Source organism: Strix aluco, chromosome 1 (assembly GCF_031877795.1).
Source record: "Strix aluco isolate bStrAlu1 chromosome 1, bStrAlu1.hap1, whole genome shotgun sequence".
Lineage (NCBI taxonomy): Eukaryota > Metazoa > Chordata > Aves > Strigiformes > Strigidae > Strix > Strix aluco.
The window spans coordinates 14580025-14601493 of NC_133931.1; the positions used below are offsets into that span (position 1 = coordinate 14580025).

Here is a 21469-nt window from a genome sequence, read left to right on the forward strand (position 1 = left end):
GTTTGACATCCTACCAGTGTCTGATGTTGGAATTACATGACTGGAAAGAACAAGAATAAGAGTCATCCAAAAGAAAAGAATACATAGGCTGTTTGGGGTCTCTTTTTGTGCTGTTTTGGAAAACATGTTTATTATCAAGCTGGATTAATTTTGCATTTTCCTTCTGCAGGGATGGAAGACACTACTTGTGAAAGAACTGAATTTTTAAGCAACTATCTGACTAATGTGGAAGATATCATTTTGCTGCCTGGATCTTTAGGGCGAATTCGCCCTAGGTCTAGCAATAACCTAAAATGTAAGTTAAGTTGTACCCCTTATGTCCTGAGAACTAGACTCCATCCCCTTCCTTAGGCTGATGTTGTCCAGAGGGTATGAGTTTGCAGTGTGTCAGCAGGACGTGCAGAGGGAAGCCCACTGAAGACCAGCTGCTTTCTTTCTTCCCAGTCTGTAGTTCATAGGCCCCACAGCAGTAGAGCTGTGTCAAGTGGATGGCTGAAATGTTTTGGGTTAAAACCCACCCTTTTATAGAAGGGAGGAGTGGGAACCCAAAGCAAGCTTCGCATGCCAGCTTACACATCGTGGCAAGTTTTATATATGCACTTCTCCCCTCTGTCAACAAAAATCTCAGCACTGTACAGACTGGATATTAAAAAAGTGTCTGGTACATTTTCTGTGCTACACAGAAAAAAAGTGAATTGTTAATTTTGAATTCAGTATCTTCTTCATACTTTTGGCACAGGTGAGAAGCAGCGTGGGTTGCTAAACAGCAACAGGTTGGGGATGTTGAAGGATATAAGGAGATCTAGAGCATGCATTCAGGGTCAGTGTTGACAGTAGAACTTGCTGGGTTTTGGTACCATGCTGTTAGAAATTCACCCTGACTTGGTGTTTGAGATTAGCTGATCTTTGATGAGAGCACTCAGGGCTCAGCCAGGAGTCCTCTGGTGAAGTCAGTCCTGTGGTTTAAAGCATTACAGACCCAGCTGCCCCACTACTGCTCTGTTGGTTCACTGTACCAGGGCAAACCTGGCTTTGCCAGCAGTTTAAGCTACCATGCAAACTGTGAAACTCATAAACTAACTATAACCACCTGTGTTTTTTGCAAGGTGACAACTTTTGGTAGAGGGGAAGATCAGGTAGCTGGGACAGCCAACTGACCCCTCATAACACTTCATATATACTTTGGTTGAGGACAGATTTCACAAAAAAATTGATCTTTGAAGATTAAATATTTTCAGAATAGTAGCAGAAATCATAAGAATGTGATAAAACTTTTTTAGATAAAGATTCATGTATGCATTTATTTTACTGTAAACTAATTTACCTGGGTATTTAGGCTCTAGGAATATGGAATGAGTATGTAAAGATTTGCTGAAAATAGTGCATTTGATGACACAACTTACTAGTCTAGCATACTGAATTCCTACACTTCACAGTGTACTGAAAACTTGCATTTCAGTTCTGAGAAGAGGGTGTTTTTTAAAAAAGATATTTCAACTCTTGAATTCCAAAATTGCTGAGAAAAATTAGTTTTCTTTGGAGGATGAATGGCAATAGCTTCCAAAAAGATCAGCTTGTCTGACTGACCTCTGAGTCATACTACTGGTTTTCCCACAATACCATTTTCCTCTTTTGGCCTCTGTCTGCAGCTTCCTTGTTTGACTGTTTACAATTGCTTATAAATCAGCAGTTTGAACATAGAACAAAGTAGCATATTGCTTAGTTTTAGAACTGGGATTTGCCTCCTCAAATGGCAAATTACCAACTTTATTCATCCTCCATTTTCCTATTCCATAATACTGCCTCAGTACTGCAGACACACCTTTGCAATGAATAAGCCTGTAGCTTGTGTTTTGACTTTCAGCAGAACTCATTTCAAGCTCAGCAAGCTCATGCCTTAAGCAACAAAAACAGTAATAGTTAAGCAAGAGATTTTTAACTTCCTAGGATTTTCTCTTAGCCTGTTTTTTCTCTCAGGGCTGAAAAATGCTTCCCCCCAGTCCCCTCACCCCACTCTGGAAGAAAATGGAGTTAGTGTGGACTGTTGGTGGTTTTGGGCTTTCTACATCCTTGCATGTCCCTTTAATAGTCCAAAGATGTAACTAGAATATTTTACTGCGTTTTTACATCTACTCTGTAGTAGGCTATGAAATATATGAAATGTTAACAGAGAGAAAAAATGCTATGTATTTATCTTACCGCTTCTGCGTTGTTGCATTCAAATGTGCTTTCAAAAATTTTCAAGAAAGGTCTTTGTGTTTGGGGATGATTTTTTATTTTAAAGGAGAGCAGTCAAAAGACTTGAAAGTATACGTTTTCAGAAAATAGAATAAATATTAAACTAAGGACCAAATCATAAAACAGTGAGAAACGCTACCTAAGCAACTGTAATATCACTAAGTAAAGAGTATACAGTTAAACTTTAGTTCACATTCAGGATATCTTATCTGATATATACAGTGTACTTTTAGTAAAGATCAGCCAACTTTTAGGAAGAACGCTTCTGTAAAACTACATTATTACCTTGTGTTTTCTTCTGCAAATTGTTCATCTTTTATATTTTTGTCTTTTATTTTTTTCCCCTTTGCTTTAACAGATGACCCTAAAGTGATTGTTGCCAACCTGACAGTAAGTATCTAGGACTGGGAGGTATCTCTGACTATACTGCATTGCTCACTTCACATCTTAATTTGGAGCATTATCCAGCATTCTCTCCTCACTCTTTAGGCAGGAAAACCAACCATTAACATGAATAAAGAGTGTTAAATGGTGCCTTTCATGAGTACAGATTAATGTTTGTCATAAGTTCCACTGTTTGCTGCTGTAGTAGTTTTTAGAACCTTTTTGGGCAATGCAGAGCCAGAATCTCCCTGATCATCTTGACTCCCTGAATTGGTCTGTTTATTCATTCCTTCAGAAATGGAAAGTAATCTTTTAGGGTAAATATTTTACTAGCACTTTGAAGACACTGAAAAAGTTCATTTGATAGCCTTCAACTATAACCTTGCTTTTAAAAAGCTGATTAAAAAAAAAAATCAAATTTTGTAACCAGATGGCTTTAAATATATCTGCAGATGAAATGTATTTTGAGCATTCAGCTTTCCTCCAAAACTTGAGCTTTGGTCCAGTTAGAATAAAATTCTTCATCTGTGAGCTAAGTAAGTGATGTTTTGCATGATGCTTTCAAGAAGACCATCATGAGAATGAAGCTTTCCAAATACATCTTTAAATGACTCCCTGAGTCCTGGTCTTATGTAAATACTGCACAGAAAGGGCTGGACTACATACTCTAGATGTATACTTTGTTTTCAAGACATCATCAATAATGACCTTAACAGCTTGATTTCTGTAGTTCAAGGTTTTATGTGTGTCTAACCTAACTGACAGCAGTGCTGTTTGTAACCATTTGTTTTTCAGTGTAGAAAGCCAGACCAGCATTTCAAGCCTTACTTGAAACAGCACCTGCCTAAACGTTTGCACTACGCTTACAACCGAAGAATTGAGGATGTCCATTTACTGGTGGACCGCAAATGGCATGTGGCAAGGTAAACTCTTGCTTTTGCTTCCCTCCTGATTTTCAGCCTTTTTTTTTTTTTTTTTTTAGAAAATAAGACATCTGGGGTTGCCCTGTCTGTCAGCATCCCACTCCTGTACCCTGTGAGCAAGAACTCCTGGTGAGGCTCAATCACCAATCACATTTGCTGCAGGGGGATGTGGCTCAGAACACAAAATTGTTTTTAAAGTTTGGGAAAATTAGTAATTGGATAGATGGTAGAAACCTAGATTGGTTTCCTCAAGCAGCTGTGTGGTTTTTAACTGATTAGCTCAAATATAGGAGCTTATAAGCTTTTTTAATGAGATGCAAGCTTATTCCAACCAGGAATCAGGGAATATGGGAGGAAGAGAAAGGCATATGTGACTAGGGGAACAAGAGGCTAAGTGAATGCAATGGGTGGATGGAAAGAGGATGGAGATATTGGCAGAGTGGCTGAATACCTGAGAACATGTGGAAGGGTGGCCATCAAAGTGCTGGCAGTGTATTCTGTTGCAGAACAAATCCACAAAAAATCAGGATGCTTTAGCTCAGAGAACACCCTGGTTTGCGTGGTGGTTCTTCATATGCCTCTGAATTTTCAGTTATAAAATATGGGCAACTTTTAATATTCTTAGCTAAAAGTAGAGCAAGGAAAAACAAGTTGACACATATATGTATAGAGTGAACAGGAGAGGAGTAGCCTTTGTTTATGAATTGTGCACCCCTTTCTGGTTTAATATACATTCTTGTTTTGATCGTTTTGACACATGTTGTGTGTTACAGTATGAGAATGGCTAGGTCTTTATGCATAAAGCTGACTCAGGGGTTCTTAGAAGATGACACAGCTTTTGGCTCCTGGTAGTCTGTTACAAGCTTTAAATTATGGTATGGTCTTTTGCCCATATAGCTGCCAGGCAAACACACGGTGTGTTGCAAGTGCCTCTGACATCTGTGCTTATCTTTCCATGAATTATTCAAGGATCACTCTGCTAAAGCAGTGAATGAGAAACCCCAATTACTTTCTTGCACAATTCCACTAGCTGGCTGGCCTGCCTCCCCATGCAGTTTCTGTGGCTAGGGTTCATGTACATTTCGAAGAATCACACTCTGAGTTTTAGGCCTATAAAAGTTTTAGTTTTAAGAATTTTACTGGAACTGATGGGATGGCCCGAGTTTTTACATTTAGTAATTTCTTATTAATTACATCAGACTTTCTCTGGCTTATTTATTTGTTAGATTTTCTGAAATCTTATTCAACAATAATTCATTTGTTAATGTAACTGTAATTCATTGTATATTCACAGCCAGGAAAATGGTAGTTACAGATCTGATTGGTGTAACTCTAGTAATTTACAAGGCCAAAATCAAACTTTGGCTGAGCATCATTTCATTGCAGATGAAGAAATTAACTTGTAGGATAATCTGGTCCACTGCATGTACATGGCCCTCATAAAACTGTAAGAAAGTACTCTGGAACAAGTCGGTAATTATAATTCTTATTTCACAATACTTTATTTTTCCACATATTTTGTAAAAAAAGTACTCAGTAACAAGCTGATAGTTAGTGTTCCTATGATACAGCACTTATTTTCTCAGCCATTTATCTTCATTACAATCTTTCTCTTTTCCCTCCAGCTTTGTTTCTGCTCCCCATTTTTGTTCATTGGGTGGAAAGCAAACAGGTGAAAGCACTTTACAGCACTGTATGACATTTGCAGCATTGTAACATCATGAAAGTGTTTTCTTAGAAGCCTCCGTTGGCCTTTCAAGAATTGGAAGAATACGGTCCAAAATATCTCCAGTCTGTAGGAGATGATGTGATATGAGAAAGTCTGAGAAAATAAGTAAATAGGTGTTAAGGTTGTCATCAGTGAGTAAGAGCTGACTCTTATAGCGGGAGCAGAGGGAGAAACCCTGGTGTTGTTGAATGAGCTTGCAGTCCCCACTACTGCTATTCAAGAAAGATAAGCAATACATTACCTTGTAACCTTATCCCTCCTACACTCAAGCTAAATTGCCAGGTCAGCCACCATACCTACACCTTTGAGGAAATTTTGTAATACTTTTTCAATTTAGGAAAGCTATGGACGTTTACAAGAAACCAACAGGAAAATGTTTCTTCCATGGAGACCATGGCTATGACAACAAGATAAACAGCATGCAGGTATGAGCAATGCAGAAACTTTTGTGGGAGGGCCACTGAAGGCAGAAGAAATTGGAGGTCTCTAAAATGTAAATATTCATTGAAAAAAACCCTACCTTTTAATGCTCTTCTTTTATATTCTTCTCTCTTTTTTTTTTTTTTTTTTTTAAGACTGTCTTTATAGGTTATGGCCCTACCTTCAAATACAAGACCAAAGTACCTCCTTTTGAAAATATTGAACTTTACAACGTCATGTGTGGTAAGCTACCTGTTTGAGAAATTGCAAGAGAAACACACTGTTATAGCTATCAGGGCTTCATTTAGGCACCCGTGAACTCATGCCCTGACTCCCTCCCAGTGTCCACTCCCCAGTCCCCACTTCTCAAGCACTTGCCTTTTGGCCAGCAGGCACTTCTCCAGGGCCTCAGCTTGCTCTACTCTAGCAGCTGGCCAATAAAAGGGATTACCATAATTTTGCTGCATGCAGCTTAGCAGATATCAAACACAAACCACTACAGTGTGTGTTGTCCACACCTTAGCAGTCTAGGAAGGAGGTTTCTGCTCAGAGACTGCTTCTGCACCTGCATGGCTCATGGAGCAGCTCAGGGGCATCACTTAATTTTCTATGGCATCTCCTGCTATGATTATGTTTTCTGAACTCATACTTTGATGAATTTGACTATGTATGCACATACTCATTAGGATCTTTTCTTCAATACTGATTTTCCAGGGCGATAAAAGTTTCAAGCCAAAGGTGTAATTCACTTATTTAATTTTTTTTTTCAAAACATGAAATACCAAAAAGGTAATTATTCCTTATCTATAAAGCAAGTGACTAATAACACTGTGTTCCAGATGGCTGATGTAAGGCCAGCACACTGACCATAGGTTTGCACTGGAAGGTGCAGAAGTAGTTATAATAAAACTCTTTTCCAGTGTCTTGATGCAAATCGACCTTCTTGTCATAAATGCTACCATACTATTCAGGCAGAATCTGCAATTTTATGATTTGGACAAGAGGTTAGTACTTCTATTACATTAAAAGCATTAACATGTTGTGGGTGTAAACAGTATTGCAAATACATGTCTTGGCTTGGTAGAGATGCTGCTGAATACATGTTTGCAATCTAACCATCATTCATCTTTGGTGGTTTCATAGATCTGCTTGGATTAAAGCCTGCTCCAAATAATGGCACCCACGGAAGTTTAAATCACCTGCTGAGAGCCAATGTTTATAAACCAACTGTACCAGATGAAGTTGCTAAACCACTCTATCCTGTCGCTCTACCTTCTGCATCAGATTTTGATATAGGATGTACATGTGATGATAAGGTAGGTGTTTAGGATCTGCTGATGCTTTCACTATTAGCAGTAGTTGCCTAGTAAAGTTGTAACCATTTTATCTATTTTGAGAGGGTTTGATCTGTAAGAATTTCCCAGATCCTTCCTGTGAAGTGTTTGTGCTCTTTTGGAACTAATATGGCTTTTTGTAAAACAGGAAACAAAAAAATTGTCAGTTTTATGGCGCTAGTTTTGTTTTGCTAGATGCCTAGTAAAACGAGATGTCAGAATGCTCCAGTGATCCTAATCTTGTTCCTTTTTTCTATTCTTGAGAAGAACAAGTTGGATGAACTCAACAAGCGCTTTCATGTCAAGGGAACAGAAGGTAAGATCCTGGTGCCTCGGTTAATAAAAGTTATTTTTGTTTTCTTTTGCAAGTTACTTTGTGTCATTGATATGAGAGAAACTCCTGCTTTGGTTTACTTAATGTGTAGTAAACAGTCTTATCAAATAACTATCAAAATAACACATAGACATACATGAGATAAGTGGGCAAGATAAGTGCTACTCACATGAGGGAGTGCACACTATCTTTTGTTGTAACCAGGACTAAAGTATCACTCAAAGTGATACAAGTTTTAGTGCTCTTCCTTTCCATCACCTTTAGGAGGTTTGATCTCTGCTGTGGAAGCGGAGAGATGAGGAAAGGAGAGGGTGCATGAGGCAGTACTGCATTCAACCACAAGCTATAAATGGGGTAAAAAACATGGACCACGTCTGCACACTTGTGTTTTACCAGTATTGTTCAGGCTTAGGTTTCACCAGGTCAGTGGTAGAAAGGATGGTACAGCTGCTTTGACAATTCCTGACTGGGTCTTTAATGCTTGTTTTTTAGGGTGCAGGTTATCCACTGAAACAAGTGCAGAAATGCTCTGCTGGTTCAGGGATGCTCAGTGCACTTCTGTCCCTCGTCAGCATTCAAGTTAATGTTACTCCCAGGAGAAAGCATCCCCTGCTCTCCTGCACACTAGTCCCTGCTGTATGCCAGCACTGACTTTTGTGTGGCTCTGCTCCCAGATGCACCAGGGCTATGGTCCAGGTTAAAATATAGCAACAGGACCAGAGGGGATGGGAACGTTTTTTCTGAGCAATAATACTGACTGGAAGGCACACCAAAGCAGAGCTTTCCTTCTCACAATTGTGATCTGTTCAGCATAACAATTCACAGCCTTCCCCTCATGAAAGCGATTGTTCAAATTAGCAAATTCTGGAGCTTTGAGTTTAGACATGGATTTTTGAGATACTTCAAATCATATTGCTCAGATGACTAAAGAGATTTTTTTTTTTAAAGTCCCTTATGAAGCTACTTCTTCAGTTTTTCTGTTTTGAACAGGCAATGCAGCCTATCCTTTAGTTTCTAGAGGTGAAATGATTCCTTTTCTTTGTAAGTTAAATTGTCTTTTTGCAGCTTTCATCTTGTTAAACTGATTTTCCCAATTAGTGACAAGCTGCTTCCTGTTGTGGCAATTTCTGGCATCTGGAAAAAACACCCTCACCATTGTTCTCCTAGATATCTCAACATCTTTATTTGGTTTAAGGTTTTGATGCTCTTTACTTCAGTAATATAAAAACAGTATTTCTGATGTATTTTAAGATATAAGAATTTAAACCAATCTCACTTGCTCATTTGTAAGTTGTCTGTTAAGTGGAATGAAGTGCCCCCCTTATTTAAACAACAAGCAGTTCTGCTATGTGCAAGATATTTTGTTGTATTTTATGACAGGCTGTAGCACCTGTTCATGGATCTTCCTGTGTTTAGTTGGCAATTCCCTTCTCCTGCATGGTGCACCATGCATATTTAGCTGATGTTATTCACATGCAGAAGAAAAAGATGACTTCAGCTTCTCTTGAATAAAGCAAGTTTATCATCTTTGTCCTTAGACAAGGCTTTTCCTACTTTTTTTTTTTTTCCCCTGTGTCCTATAAAATTATTCTCTATTTGGACTCAAACACTAATAAAACATGCCTTTTTCTTTCAAGTTAAATGCCTATCTATGAACAGTGTTAGGCTGCTTTCCTTGTTTCTATGTTTTGATGTCTAAAAGTGAGGCAAGCGTGTTTGCCAAATGGTTATCAAAATCAATTGCAATCATTGCAGCACAAGGCAAGATGAGCCAGTAAATTTATTTTTCTTCTATCTCTTTCAATGATGTTTTTGTCTTTTTATAAGCAAGATTGTCAGAGGTATTAGTGACATTTAACCATAACATATCACCAAGACAAAAAAAAAGCTAGTTTTGCAGAGTTGGAGGTGTCTTTTTGTAGCCAAAGTTAGGAAAAGGGTTGGTTGCTTTGTTTGTTTTTCTTTGATATTACTGACAGAAAAAGCACATCAGTCTTCAGAACATCATCTGTATCAGCCAAATGGAAAAAAGTGTTCTTTTAGTGAGTGACCACTTTTGCCTTGCTTTTGAGAGGGGCTTTACAAAAAAACATAGGAAGGAGAGAAAGTCTGGAGAAGAGTGATAGGATCCTTGTGGAGTCTCCTGTGTTTGGAGAAACAGTCTCTCTCCATGCTATGACCCCGACAAGCTTTCAAATGCAGAAAGGACTTTTAAGTGGGTTGTAAGCCTAGACTGGGGATTCCAACCAAAACTACTGAAGAACTGCTTCTCTCTCTGTTATGAGATTTCCTTAGTGGTTATTCAGGGTCAGTATCCCATTAAGGAGCACTGTAAAATCAGCCTGTGTTGGAAAGCCAACCCTTTTTTTTCCATCTTTAAGGCTTTCAGTAATAAATGTAAATGTAATTTCTTCTGATTTGTAGAAAAGCATCTTCTATATGGGCGCCCCGCAGTACTGTACCGCACAAAATATAATATCTTGCATCACCATGACTTTGAAAGTGGCTACAGTGAAACATTCCTGATGCCTCTCTGGACATCCTACACTATTTCTAAACAGGTTAGTGCTGTCTTTTCTCTTGAAAAAGTGCTTAAAAAACCCTGGGGAAATCTGTTCAGTACCCGTATTTTTGAAGTCCTAGAATTTCCCTTATCCAAGTAGATTTTTCCCACCAGAAATAATGTCAAATATCATAGTAAACAATGCCAAAATGCTTTTTTTTTTTTTTTCCTTCAGAAGGAAAGAGTTCTAAGGCAGAAGGGCTGTATTTACTATTGTTATTTTCTTTATAAGTTTTGCTTGATGGGGATTAGTTTCATTATGATGGAATAATCAGCGACTTAATTTGAATTATTTCCCACGGTGACTTCTGCTACGTGTGAAAGAGGGGCTCTGCAGCAGATACAGGAGAAGGGAAGGATTTGGTTGTACAGCTAGGTGGTTTATTTTACTCTGCACAAGGCCTTTCATGTAATCTATTGACTGTATGAAATCGTTCTCTTTTAGCTATAAATGCTGGAATTACTTTTCTTGTCATTTCGTTCTATGTTCCTCAATGCAGGCAGAGGTATCAGGTGTCCCAGAGCACCTGGCCAGCTGTGTGAGGCCCGACCTCCGCATTTCTCCAGGAAACAGCCAGAGCTGTGCAGCCTACAGAGGCGACAAACAGCTCTCCTATGGCTTTCTTTTCCCTCCTCGTAAGTTCATATAGCCTTTAATACCTAGAGGTTTTGTAATTATCTTTTTTTTTGTTAGGTATGAACTGCCCTCCTGCTCCCCTCCCCCCCATTATAAACAGACCAAGGGGTTTTTTGAGGTCATTGGGAAAGAATATAGGTAGGAATGGTTCCATTTCCCCTGGCTCTAGGGTGTTTTCTTCCTCTGTGATGTCTTCTCCTCAGAGGAGCTGCTCCTGCACTGGTGTCATGTATGGGGCCCTATGGGTTGGATACATTACTCTTGCTGCACTTGCTGAGGACCAACGGCCCAGTGCCACAAGTTGCTGTCATGGCTGTGGTCCCTCAGCTCCATGAGAGATGCTCCAAACTGGTGCCCAGCTTCATGCACCAAAACAGTGAAGTGTCCCAGTTTAATTAATAAAAATAAAGGTGAATGAATAATTGCACTGAGTAGGAATACAAGCTAGAGTACAGTTTTCAAAAGCTGGCCCTTTAAAGTCAGTGGATAGATACCAGCTTGTATGAACTGGGAATCTAGGCAGAGTTGTTAATTTTGAATTCAAAGAGTGGTAAGAAAAATATATATTTAATTTATAAATCCAAATTAGGCTCTTGCATACTCTAAAAATTTCTACCATCCTATAGAAATGGTGTTAGTAGAAAACCTGTGTAAATGAGTGTCCTAGATTCTCCTAGTGCAGTTACATTGGTTCAGTTTTGGCACAGTGATCTTCTGGGATTAGTGAATAGTCAAGGGACACAACTGTCTCACGCTTGTGAACTTCATTGCTCTGTCTTCCTCACTCAGTGGCTGAAATATTTTTATGGTGGATTTCTGGTATGGAATTCCTGGTGCAGAGGCTTGCTCAGAAGTAGAAGATAATCCTGCACTCCTCTCCCTGGAAATTGTTTGCCTCTTTTGTAAAAGCCTGCAGAGCAGCTCTCTGACTTTTAAGACTGCAAAACTAGATGAGATATTTTGAACTGTCTTGACTGTTGAAGCAAAGATGAGCTATTAAATATTTTGAACTCTGACAGTTGAAGCAAAGATAAAATCCTTACGTTCTATGTTCAGCTGTCCCATTAAAGACAAATTTTATGCACATAATGTGCACTTCTGAATATAGCCTTCAGATTGCTGTTTAGATGACAGTATTTCCTTTGATTAATCTCTGAAGCCATTTTTCAAATAACTTTTATATTCTTTGAATTTCTGATATTTAATCACACTAATATTTTCCTATTTTATTGTTTTCAGAATTAAGTTCCTCTGCAGAAGCAAAATATGATGCTTTTCTAATAACAAATATCATTCCAATGTATCCTGCCTTCAAAAGTAAGTGCTCTTTCCATGGCTTTACTTCTCTTTCCCAACATGCTTTTTTTTTTTTTTTTTAATATGTGTGTTGGACTATTGAATGAACTGATGGGAGAAGTTTAGAACATAAAGTTCAGTTACCCATCGTCAGCAGATAATACATGTGGGCACCTGTATAGTTCTAGGTATGCGCAGGCAAAATACCACAAGAAAGGCTTAAGTTTTAAGAAAGGTTTATTTCCCTTGGTGCTGGGCTAAGATAAGAGCACAGAGGTGCTGTAGTTCAGCAATTATGCTTCATGCCACAGTAATTCAGTTTGTGCAAGACCATTCAGATTTTCTTGTCTGTAGCCCAAGCTAGCGCAGAACGTATTTAGGCAATGTGTTTTTACTTCTCAACTGCAGCTGCCTGGGAGTGTGCACTTGTCCCTGAACTACAACAACATGCTAAGTGATTATTTTTGTTTTTTCTATCCATGCCCTTAAAGGGAGACCAAACATATTTATTACGTATAAAGAATAAGGAAGAGGAAACCAATTTATGGAAAATGAGGAATGACTTAAACCTGTCTGAAACTTCCAGCACTGCAGGGATATAGTATTAACATTTCTTTTGTCTACACATCCCTTTTCTCTCTAGTTTTGCCAAGAGGTAGGAAAACCATCAGACTATTCTGGTGGCATTTTTGGCTTGGGAGGAATTGAGAAGCTTTGGAAGAATCTCAAGAGCCTGTTCTTGTGAGATTTCCAATTCAGACTTTAGGCCAGAGAGGTTTGGATAAACATCAAAGCCTATGGGAGGCTTTTTCTTTTTAACCAGAAAAGAGTGCTTTTAACTGAAAAACCTCTGAGTAGGAACAAGTGGTGATGTTTGCTGGAAATCTGAGCAAAGGCACTTAACTGATTACAGAGTGCAAAATTATTGGGGATTTCCTACTCTCAAATCACTTCATAAAAGTGCTCTTTATGCTAATGTTAGTCTAAGCAAATTAGCTGAGATGCTAATCACAGCAGAAAAACCCACCACTAGCAGCTCATTTTGTCTAGTGGCCTTCCTCTTCATCACAAGTGGGTAAAGGATTCCCTGAGAACAAATGCTGGAGCTAATGTCATTCCTGGGGAATTACAAACCACTGCATGTGTGCAGATTGCAATGCTGAGAGCTGATTATAAACTCATTATACGGAGCTTTTTTCACTACAAGGGAAATACGAGGTGGCAGTTTTATGCTATGCTGGCCTTGGTGGCAGTGCTGGCTGCAGAGGCCCCCTCCTGTGCTTTGTTGGTGTTTTTTTTAATTCGCTCGCACATCACATCCCCCGGGCAATAATTCTGTATCCATCTTTTCAGTAGTGAGTGTGGATTAAGCAGCTCCTGCCTTGTTGGAGCTGCAAGATGATGCCCCTGGCCTGGCTTCCTGTTACACTGGTGTTGCTGTCTATGTGGCTGCAGTGGGAACCTAAGTGGGGAACTGATTCAGCTGGAAAACTCGGGGGGGGGAAAAAAGCTTTCCTTTTTGGGCTGTTTTTATTGTTAAGGCTGATGCCTTGAAGGAGCAAGCAGCTGGAGGAGTGGTACTGCCAAGTGGTTACTGCAGCTGAGGTTCTTCTTAGACCACTGCTTGTGGGGCCCCTGCATCAGCCCAAGCAGGGAATTTGCGTGGCACTGGGCGGTCTTAGGACAGGCATACTGGAGAGCTTGCTGAGGCTGGCATTGCCTTCGGCACTGGGGAACCACGGAATTAAGTCTGAGCTGACAAGACAAAAGTTAAACTTTTACAAATCTGAGATATTTTATTTACACACACTTCTGTTAATACTAAAATAGAAAGGAAAAAAAAGAAGGAAAAGAATGATGTAAATGGAGATTCCAGTATGTTTCCTGTCTCCGTAAGCATCTTAACTTGTTTAAGGTTGAGGAGGGTGTGGTGGGACAAAGTGTCATGCTCTTCCCAGAAGTTGCTGTAATGAGATGCTATGCCATAATTTGGTCATCCCTGATGGCACCTAATTTGAAAGTGAGACATTTTGTATCCAAGGAGAATTTAACTGGAAGAATATGACCTTTGTATTTCCCTTTTAAAATGTTTGGGTTTTGCTTTTAATCACGGTGCTGTTTCCTTTCTAGAATTAAAAATACACATCATCATTCCCTGTAACTAGATAAGAAAGACAAAGGAAGTGTTTACAGGGACATCAAAAAGCATGTGAATAGCTGTTTCTACTGCTTGGTGAAGGAACAGCAGACTCTCTGTGCAATGTCTATGGCAATGCCAGCCTGGGAGTGGTACTGGGCATTTCCTTTATCACTGGTTGGAGAAAAAAAAAAAATCAGCAGAGAACAAAGAAGTCTGAATAAGCTTTATTGACCAAACTGAATGAAGCTGCAGTAAATCTGTAATACTTAGTCTTTGATTTCCCCTACCATTGTGTGAATTATGTCCACTGGATTTTTATTTTCGGGAAAAAAAATGTTTATAATCTTGACATGTTTTGACTTACCCAAATTTTGATGCGTTTTATATTTTTTTTCTTTTTTTTTTTTTTCCCCCACAGAGGTATGGAATTATTTCCAAAGGGTTTTGGTGAAAAGATATGCCACTGAACGAAATGGAGTCAATGTTATAAGTGGACCAATCTTTGACTATGACTATGATGGTTTACATGACACAACTGACAAAATAAAACAGTAAGAGTTTGTCTTTAAATTGTTTTGCTGTTGCTTTTCTTAATGATGGCTTTATCTTAAATAATTCATTATCTGCACATTACTCAAATTTTGGGAGGAGATAAATTTTCTAGCTCTTTCTAAAATTACTGTTCATCAAAACTGAATGCTCCTGTAGGTAGGACAGTGGTAAAAATAAGGAAATGGTAATTCAGCAGGTAACTGTTCACCTTGACTTTGAAATTAAATGTTCATTCGTTCTTGAGACAAATCTGAATTATGTTCCAAATAATTGATTTTCTCTAACATTCCCCAGAATTTAAGAGTTGACAACTGGATACCAGAGGAAACCATAGCAGTGCTATTGAGTTAAATAGTCGAGTCTTTCATTAATTCAGTAATGCTTTCTCTCTATGTCCCTGAACTGAAGAAGCTTTTCAGCACTGGTGTGTGGTATTTCTATAGCACAGTATCAAAACATGAGCTAATTGAATGCTTATTTTGAGACAGTGTTTAGGAATCAAAGGCATCTCAACAACATACATGTGTCCTCACACGTAGGGGAGGAAAGACCATGCTGTTTGTGTAACCTTCTTCCAAACAAGTTTATCCTTTGTGGATAAATATTTGCTTTATTCCTCCAGGTTTGTGGAAGGCAGCGCCATCCCCGTTCCTACTCATTACTATACCATCATAACCAGCTGCTTAGATTTCACTCAACCAGCCGACAAATGTGATGGACCACTCTCTGTTCTCTCATACATCCTTCCCCACCGGCCTGACAATGATGAGAGCTGCAATGTAAGTTCTGCTGCACTACTGTAGCCCCATCATAAACGTATCCCTCGGACATGTGAAACCCCATTACTATTAGATGCTAATGCTCACTGATGTCTTGAATGAAAGCACAGGGTAGTGACTCTATTAAGTGTCAACTCTATTAATGTTCAGCTCATTAGACAAAAGCACTCCTCTGTGATATCAGAGAAAATATGGAACTATTACCACACCTAAAATCTGGAAGAACTGACATATAGAGTAGGTTGGCAGTAAATAACCTGTAGGCTTCTATGTTTTGGCAGACACTGTCAGTGTAACTTCAGAGCAGATTGCGGGGAGGTTATGTGCATAGATGTATTGTGCTGGCAGCCAGCCTGATGTTTTTATTGAGGTCTGTTTCCATATGCAGGTACAATATAGTCTTGTCTGCTATGGCAGTTGGGGTGCATCAGACAGCATGATTACATCCAACCCACACAGTATTAAAACTATATGCTAAAACCTGCCTAGGGTAGATGGCAGCTCTTGCTGTTTCCAGAACATGTCTTGATTCAAGGGGAACGTTTGGATTCTTATTAACAGAGATAACCAGATACCTTTCTGGTTCCTTTCCTATCTTCCTTTAGGATGCAAGATCCCATAGTGTAAGAATCTTGGTAAAGTACAAAGTACTGGTCAGCACTGCAGAAAGTAACATGCACACTCGGCAGCTGATCGTGGCAGGAGAGCAGTCGAGTCCGACGGGCTCCAGCGCTCTGCAAGGACAGCAGTCCTCCCAGGCAGCTGTATTTAGACTTGTCCTTCCGCCTGAACTTGTTCTCCCATTACACAGCTGTGCGGATTCCTGCACACAGACACTTCACTATAGGCTGCCAGGAGACCGTTTCCTGAATGAACGCATTAATGTTATGAATTTTGTATTGGCACAAAAAGTTAAGACTCCTATTCCAACTACAGGCAGAAATAGTAATTCCAACTCTGTACACAATTCACCTGGAACACTGTCTCTTTCTCATTCATCAAACATCGCCTGCTTTCAGATCCCTCTTTTTAAAACCATGCTTCTGGAGCAGTATCCGTCTCTCTTGAGCAGGTCTGGCTTCCCCCTGTTTAGACTCTTAACTGCTTTGGGCAGAGATGTCTTCTACCAGGAGTCTCAGAAAGTCCTACATATATTTCACCGTGGTTTTTCTCTGGACTGCTTTCCTCCGAATCAAGATACAGCTGGTGATCTGGAAGTTAGTAACCTGGCAGTTATTAGTGCCTCTGTCCTTGTATCTCTGCCCATATGCAATCTGATGACAAAGTCAGTCTTTTTCCTCCCTATATTGCATGTCATGGTACTCTTAAACTGTTGAAATCTTTTTTATGAACTATTTAGAATAACGGCCTCTTTTACTCTTTGATTTCTTATATTCCAACCGAAGATTCTTTTCTCTGTAGGTCATGCTACTTCTGGTGTGTGTATTTACAGTTCTGGGGGGAACTTCAGCGCTACTACAAGGTTATTAGCAGATATTGGTCTATGCTTTTTACATAGCAAAGAACCACTTCAAAAATATTTAAATGTAGCTCTTGAATGAAAATACAGTTAAGCAAAATTTTGTGATTCAAATACAGTGTCAGTCTTACTTTTGCACATGGTGTTCTATCTTATTTGATCAAAGAAGTGATTGTGTAAAACCTCACATACTTTATGGATGAAATGCATGGGATAATATAAGAATTTTTCCTTAACCTCTACACAGCTTTCTTAAGATTTGAAGAAATATTAGCTTTCCGCACCAACTCTGCTCTTGTTGCACACGCTTACTCTCTCTTCACACAGCTGTTGGAGAACACCACTACTCTTCTCGTTTGAGTTTGTTACATTTCCAAACTGTGTTTATTCATGGTGAGGTTATACCCATTTATTCTTGTGTCAACATTTTTGTATGGCTTAAATAGCCCTTCACTGGGCTTCTTTGGGATTTACCCTAGTGATGATTTATGATGATTCTCAAGGCATATATTTCTCTCTATTCATGGGAGACCTGGGATCTTTGTTCCTCTTCTTGTAAGAGAGGATGAGCATTTTAATAACCTTGCTATGCATCTGTTCCAGTCTAATTTTTTTTAGATCTTTTTTTCTGGAACATGAATGAGATAAAGTACTCCAGCTGAGATCTCAAAATTAAAATGATTTTCTTTTCACCGGACACAACTCCTCTGATACTATCTGATTTACTTTTTCACAGCTGTGTTATAATGGTAGCTCGCAGTCACACACAACCAGTACACCCAGGTACATCTATCTGCTGTTTCACCTGAGAAGCTCCCAGCTTAGCAGAAATTTTTGCTGTCAATGTGGATAACCCCATTTCATACTATACCAGGGGCTCTCACATCTGCATCCTCCAGTATGTTTTTCCAGTCTTCCTCTGCATTGACAGGAGCTCCCAATTGTTGTTAGTTTGTTTTTTGTTTGTTTGTTGGTTTTTTTTTTTTTACTAGCACACTAATGACCTTGGCACAAAAAGCATGTATGAAAACATTACACAAAATCTTTTCCAAGACTAAAGCTGAAGACACCCTACTAGAAACTTCCTCCAGTCCACTATTTTACCTTTCAGCAAAACCTTTAAACTTCTCTTTTAATAAGTGAGTTCTTCACCCACCTGTCTACACTTTCAGCTAATAATTCCAGCTAATAATTTAATATCCAGATATCCTTTTGTCCAGAATATCTGGTATCTTTTCCACTGGATTTTAGTTTAGACTCCTAAATTGATTGCCTATTTCTATTTACCTCCATATTTTCAACTGTTGTTCTTTCCTTCTAAGTCTCATTGTCCTATTGAGGTTGAGACTAACCAGCACAGATGGAGAAAACTAGCATTTTAAATGTATACACTTTATTTGTTGTTCTGCAGTAACATAATACCATTAGCTGATCACTGTGTTTCAAATCATTGCTGCTGGACCTGAGGTTTCATGGGCTAGTTGTGGAACGGAAAAACTAAAACCTAGATCAGGTGATTGATTTTCTGGCATCATGCAAATTCTATCTTGCTGGACTTGCCAACCTCACAGTCCTGTGATTTATTCATACTGCAGATCTTTTGCAAACCCTTAGGAGTCCTCCAAGTGAGCTTTGTAGCAATTGGACTTCCCTCTGAGCTCTGTAAAATGCAGATTTCCTGCTCAGAAGGAAGGCTTGAAGACAGCAAAAATATCACAGTGATTCCATTTGCAGTAATAACGCTGTTGAGGCCTGGTTTGCAGACCAGGCTGGAGGCTGAGCAGGAGACTTCCTGCGATTGCGTGCTGCCAGGTGATGCTCCAGGGCATGCTCCCTTCTCTTACCTCTTAATTTGCATCTTTCTTTTCATGTTCCAGACCTGGTTTTGGGCCCCAGGTTGCTAGTGACACGGAAAGGAAAGTTGGTTTGGAGTTGAAAAGCTTCAAAACAGACAAGTGCTGACTGGGTCATGGATATTTGCTTTAGAGCAGCCAGCTATGACATAGCTGGTACTTCGTGTCCTCTCTGTGCAAACGATCACGCTCACCCTCTTGGCCTTTGCAGGGTGACCCATTGCCTGCTCTGTGGCACATCTATGGTGTTCTGTAGGCTTTGGCATTGCTGAAGCTTAGTCTTCATAGGTGAGAAGATCACTTTGTAGGAGGACTGTGCTGACACAGTCAAAAAAGGGCTCATTTTCAGGAGTAAGCTCAGCAATAGATTTTTATCAGCAAGATTTCCAAGTCACACACATGGTGTCCAAATGCCTGGAGGCACAACCCTCCATTCCTAACTTGCTTCCCCAGCAGTGGTGTAGATGTACCAGCCAGAGAGGTCAAAAGGGAACAAGTCCTGTTTGCTCTGTCCTTTTCCCACGTCTGCTCCCTGCCGTGCAGTCCCCGGGGCTGGCTGCATTGCTCATGGGACATGTTGCTGGGCTGGTTAATGCACTCAAACAGCCAGTAACTGCAGTGTTTTGCAGGCTGATTTTCCGATGTGTTAGTGAGTTACGTTAGTGTGTGGATGGCTCTAACATGTGCCAGAGCTGGCACAAGGAATGCAGTAGGAGCAGTCCCCTAAGAGAGATTACACCCACGCAACCTGACCCCGATCACTCTGGCAACATCACCTTCCTGATTATTTTTTTTTTTTTGTATTGAGAAATGCTTGGTGAAAGTCTTTTTTCTATCAATGAATAATACATATGTTCCAATAACATGATTTTATAGGTACCAACATAAACCATAGTCCCAACAGTGGAATGAATCATAATGGTCTCCTAACAGTAAAGTGGAAAGATTAAAATAATATTGTGTTAGATGAGGTGTTGGTCAGATGAGAATAATGTGTAGGGGTAGGGTTCAAAGCTAAACAGCCTAGAGTTTGGGCTTTGGTAATACACAGGTGATTAATATGGAGCTCTTTCTGTGAGATAAAAAAATATGTAGTGACCAATGGATCTTCTAAAAGCATATGGCTGTTCTGAAACCTGAAACATGGGGACTACTTTTCCTAGTTGACTATGGTCATTGTCTCAACCCCATCCTAAAATGGGTCCTGAAATAAAACTCTAGGAATCATCTTGCATGTTAAATTTCACATCTGTTTTCTTGGAACTTGTTTACCTTAGTCATTCTTGAATAGGGCATAGAGATTCTTCAAATGGACCCAATGTTTAAAAAGGTTGCGTTTGCTTTCGAAGCTGATTTTTGACATGGCACGTTATAAAGCATTCTTTTTACATTTCAGAGCTTGGAGGATGAATCAAAGTGGGTTGAAGATCTTCTTAAAATGCACACTGCACGTGTGCGTGACATTGAACAGCTCACAAGCTTGGACTTCTTCCGAAAGACCAGTCGCAGCTACACAGAAATCCTCTCCCTAAAGACTTACCTGCATACGTTTGAAAGTGAAATTTAGCTTTCTAACCTTACTCAGTGCATCCTTTTATCAACTGGTGTATATTTTTATATTGTTTTTATATTTATTAATTTGAAGCCAGGACATTAAAAATATTAGTATTTTAATCCTGTATCAAATCTTAAATATTAAACCCTTGTGTCATTTGTTTTGTTTCTGTAATGTTTAATATAGGTATGTCTCTTGGTTTATTTAGTAGCGCTTGTAATACTGCAGCTGGAGTCCTTACTCCGAGCTTTTAAGTGGTGCTGCAGGATTTGATACGTGCATCAAGGAAATATTAATTTCCCATGCTCCTTTACCACACTTGTAGTCCTGTACTGTGTATCAAAATACTGAACATGTAAAATTACATTCATTTACTGTTAACTATGTGACAGACATATTTAAACCCTATAGACAAATAGCATCTTAAATATAATAAACCACACATTCAGTTTTTTTAATGTGTTTTGATTTCCTTTCACAGGGACATTCAAAGGGACTTGCAGGTAGCCGAGTGCTGTCAGATCCCTCTTACTCACTGGGCAGAGCCCTTCTCAAGAGCTTAGGTTTGCTGGTAAGAGGACTGACAGGAGCTCAGGTGCCCTGCCCTGGTGCTCAGCAGTGAGACCATAAAACAAACACTCACAGTAGTCATTACTGGTTAGGTTTTGCCATAGGGGCAGAACTGGGAGAGGAGGTGGGCTGGTCTCCTAAGCTACCGGGGGTACCCCATGCTTGAGGCCACTTAGCCTTGGCACTGCTCTGGAGCCGTGGGGAGGATGCAAGGTAACATCTGCTGCCATCGGTTGGGCTGTGTTGAGTCCCTTCTCTGCTGCCACTGCTCTGGGCTGGTTCCTGGGAATACCTGTTCCATCGTCTTTTGCTTTGACTTTGAGGGAAACTGAGGTAAGGCAGATGTTGACAGAGGTGACATTGCAAAACACCCAGCAGTAGGCTTTTACCTGGGAGGAGAAAGTCTGATTTTCATCATCTTGTTCTAATGGCCAGAATTTTCAGAGATTTCCTCTAATCTGAGTCTGAGACTTGATGCCAGCCCTCATTCTCAAAGGAAGCCCCTTGGCATGACTGCACATATATAACTTCTGGTACTGTGAACCCCATATAGTGCACCTGATTTACAACCATCACCTACCTGGTCAAGTGGGTCAAGTGTCTGTTGGCTACTTCTGTGCAGTCATGGCCTCATAATCCTGGCAAGCCCCTATGAGTGACATTGATGGCACAGTCTGAAGCC

General features: G+C 39.7%; 1 protein-coding gene across 4 annotated transcripts in view; it reads left to right on the forward strand.

Moving 5' to 3' along the window:
* The window catches only part of ENPP2 (ectonucleotide pyrophosphatase/phosphodiesterase 2), a 72726-nt gene extending 52056 nt beyond the window's left edge, over nt 1–20670 (forward strand). For 3 of the 4 annotated variants that reach the window (XM_074850092.1, XM_074850258.1, XM_074850326.1), the window contains exons 13-25: nt 170–295; nt 2597–2628; nt 3418–3545; nt 5612–5699; nt 5850–5937; nt 6838–7010; nt 7293–7344; nt 9787–9923; nt 10426–10561; nt 11802–11879; nt 14417–14549; nt 15173–15329; nt 20059–20670. In XM_074850092.1, coding sequence (XP_074706193.1) covers nt 170–295; nt 2597–2628; nt 3418–3545; nt 5612–5699; nt 5850–5937; nt 6838–7010; nt 7293–7344; nt 9787–9923; nt 10426–10561; nt 11802–11879; nt 14417–14549; nt 15173–15329; nt 20059–20229 — 1499 coding nt within the window. In that variant the 3' untranslated portion in view covers nt 20230–20670. The remainder of the gene's footprint in view (nt 1–169; nt 296–2596; nt 2629–3417; nt 3546–5611; nt 5700–5849; nt 5938–6837; nt 7011–7292; nt 7345–9786; nt 9924–10425; nt 10562–11801; nt 11880–14416; nt 14550–15172; nt 15330–20058) is intronic. The other variant, XM_074850177.1, reaches the window with a different exon arrangement.
* The last annotated feature ends 799 nt before the right edge of the window (nt 20671–21469 follow it).